General features: G+C 67.3%; 1 protein-coding gene across 1 annotated transcript in view; it reads right to left on the reverse strand.

Moving 5' to 3' along the window:
• KLF16 (KLF transcription factor 16) overlaps nt 1-350 on the reverse strand; it is a 10,061-nt gene extending 9,711 nt beyond the window's left edge. Inside the window, exon 1 of the mRNA XM_059392610.1 lies at nt 20-350. Within this exon, the coding sequence (XP_059248593.1) occupies nt 20-180 (161 nt within the window). The 5' untranslated portion in view covers nt 181-350. The remainder of the gene's footprint in view (nt 1-19) is intronic.
• Between the last annotated feature and the right edge of the window lie 3,223 nt (nt 351-3,573).

Below are 3,573 nucleotides of genomic sequence, written 5' to 3' on the forward strand. Positions count from 1 at the left end.
CGGTGGCGGGCCCGGGGGCCCGGGCGGGGCGGCCTCGCGGCGCGGCGCGCGCACCTCCAAGCCGGCGGCGGGGCCCGCGCCCTCGGGGCCCGGCCGCCCGCGGTGCACCACGGCGCCCGAGGAGATGGCCATGAGCACGTCGGCAGCGAAGTAATCCACGCACGCCACGGCCGCCGACATGCCGGGCAAGGGCGCGCTGCGCGGGCCGAGCGGGCTGAAAGGAGGCGGCGGGAGCGGTGCCCGTCCGGCCGGCGGCGGCTGCTCGAGTGCGGGAGGCGGAGGAGGAGGAGGAGGAGGAGGAGGCGGAGGCCGGCGCGCGCCGCCGCCGCCGCCGCCCGCGCTTGGCCCGCCCCGCCCCGCCTGACGCGCCCTGACGCACCGGAGCCCGCGGGGGCGGCCGCGGCCCGCCCCGCCCGGAGGACGCCCCCTCGGGGCGCGCGGCCACGCCCCCCGCCGGCGCGCCCTCCGCCGCCCTGCCCGCCGCGCGCTGCCGCCGGGGGCGGGGTCTGGACCGCAGGAGCCGCCCCCGGCGCGCCCACTCCGACCCCGGAGCTCGGTTCCGCCGGCTTCCCGGAGCGCGCCCTCCCCTCGCGGGACCCCCAGCCCGAGACCCCGCCCGCGCGCGCCCCCTTGCCCTTCTCGGAGTACCCCCGCCTCACCTCGCCAAGCTCCGCCCTTCCCCGGTACGGTCCTCCTCGCGGGAGCGCCCCGCCCCATCTGGGCACGCCCCTCCCGCCCGGCCCCACCCCCGCCCGGCGCAGCCCGCCCTCCTCGGCGCGCGCCCCGCCCCCTCGCGGGCGCGCCCACCCCACGCCGGGGCGCGCGGCCGGCGGGAGCCCGCCCCTTCCCCGGACGCTTCCACCCTGGCCCCGGGCGCGCCCCCGTTCTCGATGGGGGAGGGCTTCGCTCCCCACGTGGCCCGGTGGGGGTGCGGAAGCGGCCAGCCCCGCCCCCCGGCCACGTGCGCGACCCTTCCCCCTCTCCTTCACCCTGACCTGGGCCCTGCTGGACCGCGCTCCCCTCCGTCGCCCCGCGTTTCCCGGAGCCCCGTGGCCGGGCACGGGACGAGTGGGGCGCCCCGCCCAGCCGCGTCCGGCGAACCGGCGTTCGTTTCTCCTCCTGCACCCCCCTCGGGAGTCACTTGTGCGCACCCCACGGGGGGTGGGGAGGGCCGGTGTGGGCTGGCGGAGGAGCAGAGTCTGGGGGTCGGGAAGGGGAGCCGGGCGGGGTTGCAAAGAGCTGGCCGAGGCAGAGCGACCGGCCCTGCCGATACGCGGGGTTGGAACATCGCTCCCCGCCGCCGGGCGCGGATCCTGGGGACTGGGGCTGGGAAAAGTGGGGCCTGTGGAAGCCCTGAGGACGTCCGGGCCAGGTAGTTTAATGGAGAGGGCGCCGATGGCCGGAGTCAGCCAAGCCGGCAGTCCGAGGCCGGGGTCACTCGGAAGTGGGACAACAGGGTGGCCCTCTCTGCAGCGACCACGGCCCCGCCTCTTCCTAGGCTAGCTGTGGGGGCCCAGCGATGGCCAGAGCGGCCTCCTGGGGTCACAGCTGCTGCTGCCTGCGTGCGGGACAGCGGCCCGGACCCTGGCCCCATCCTCGACTCTCTCTTCATTCTGCCACCTCGCTAGCGGCTGTCTGCTCCCGTCCGGGCCCCCCACCCCCACCCTGCACGTGGCTGTATGGGGACAGCCGGAGACCCAGTGTTGACCGAAGGCTGCCCAGGCGAAGGACGGCCCCTTGACGGGCCGAACACCATCCAGGGGGGCACCTGGCGAGCACTGCAGTCCATTTCTGTGCCCCGCCCCCGTGCCTTTGAAGGTTTAGGTGAGCCGCCTGGGCCAGTCTACAGCCCCCACCCCGCCCCTCCACTGCCCAGTCACACAGAAGCAGCTCTCCCAAGTTCAGACAAGGCAGGCAGCCCTGGAGCCTACCCCTGACCCCAGCTGACACCAGGCACGGAGGCAAGCAGCCGGACAGGAAAGAGGCCAGGACCCATTTGTCGTTTCCAGGAATGTTTATTGTGCCCAGAGGAGCACCCAGCAACGTGCCCTCAAGGAGCTCAAGGTCTAGGGCAGGACAGCTGGGAGTCAGGAAAGGGCATAGGTGGGTAGGCACAGGACCACCCAATGCAGGAAGGGGGGCTGGGGCATGTGTGCCACAGGCAGCCACACCTGGGCCTCCAGCAGACATGGCCGGGGGCAGCACTCAGGGCCACGGCAGGGACCTGGGGCGGCGACAAGGTCGTGCCTTCTTCCCACGGGCAGAGGGTGTGAGCAGACAGGTCAGGGCTGCCGTCCTGGCAGTCCACAGCAGGCTGCGTGGCCCCACACAAGACATGCCTCCCAGTGGACCCGTGGGCTTTGTCTGGGGCCACACTGGCCACTCTGCAGGCAGGAGTTCCCGGACCGGGGCCTGTGTTCCAGCCACAGGCTGTGTGTGCCCACACCCTGAGCCACCACTGTGTTCACAAGCCCCAGTGCCCAATGATGCCCACCGCACTTGGACTCCATGCTCCCCTGCTTTTTGTCACCCTAAGACCCTTCAAGTTGTCGCCCCCATTTCACAGATGAGGAAATCAGGACTGGCAGAGGCCAGAGACACGGGCAAAGCTGAGACAGCACAGGGTTTGGGGGAAGTACGGAGCCGGTCCGAGCACTCCCGGCAGCCAGTCCCTCCACTCTTCCCATCTCTACCCTGCTCTGATGGCACTCAGGGGGTCAGGAGGGCGCTCACTGGCTGCTAGACCAGGGCAGGGCAGGGGGAGGCCACTGGCCCTGGAGGGGAGGTAGGTCTGGGGCACAGGTGAGCGGAGAGTTAACAACAAGCGGAGGCCTGCGCAGCAGGGATGCCCCAGGCCTGTGTACCCACCAGGAAGATGCCCCAAACCGGTCAGGCTCAGAACCAAGGCTGCAGTGTGCGTGCGTGTGTGTGTGTGTGTGTGTATGTGTGTACATGTGTGCATATACACATGCTGGGATGGCCCTATCTTTTTTAAGACAGTAAAGACTTTATATTTGATTTTAGTAATTTTAATAACAGGGCGCCTGGCTGGCTCAGTGGGTTGAGCCTCTGCCTTCAGCTCAGTCATGATCCCAGGGTCCTGGGATCAAGCCCCGCATCGGGCTCTCTGCTCAGTGGGGAGTCTGCTTCCCCCTCTCCCTCTGCCTGCCTCTCTGCCTGCTTGTGATCTCTGTCAAATAAGTAAAATGAAAAATCCTTAAAAAATAATAATAATTTTAATAGTACTTTGTATACTATTCAACTTTTTTTTAACCCATGCGTGTTAATTCCTTTTATTTTTTAAATTTTTAAAAAGATTTTATTTACTTATTTATCAGAGAGAAAGAGAGAGAGTGAGCGAGCGAGGCACAAGCAGGCAGAGGCAGAGGGAGAAGCAGGCTCCCCACTGAGCTAGGAGCCCAGATTCAGGACTCGATTCCAGGATTCTAGGATCATGACCTGAGCCAAAGATAGTGGCTTAACCGACTGAGCCACCAAGGCATCCCTCTTTTTTAAATTTTTGTAAGTAGGCTCCACACCCAGTATGAAGGGTTTGAACTCAGGACCCTGAGA

This window comes from Mustela nigripes, chromosome 2, assembly GCF_022355385.1.
Source record: "Mustela nigripes isolate SB6536 chromosome 2, MUSNIG.SB6536, whole genome shotgun sequence".
Lineage (NCBI taxonomy): Eukaryota > Metazoa > Chordata > Mammalia > Carnivora > Mustelidae > Mustela > Mustela nigripes.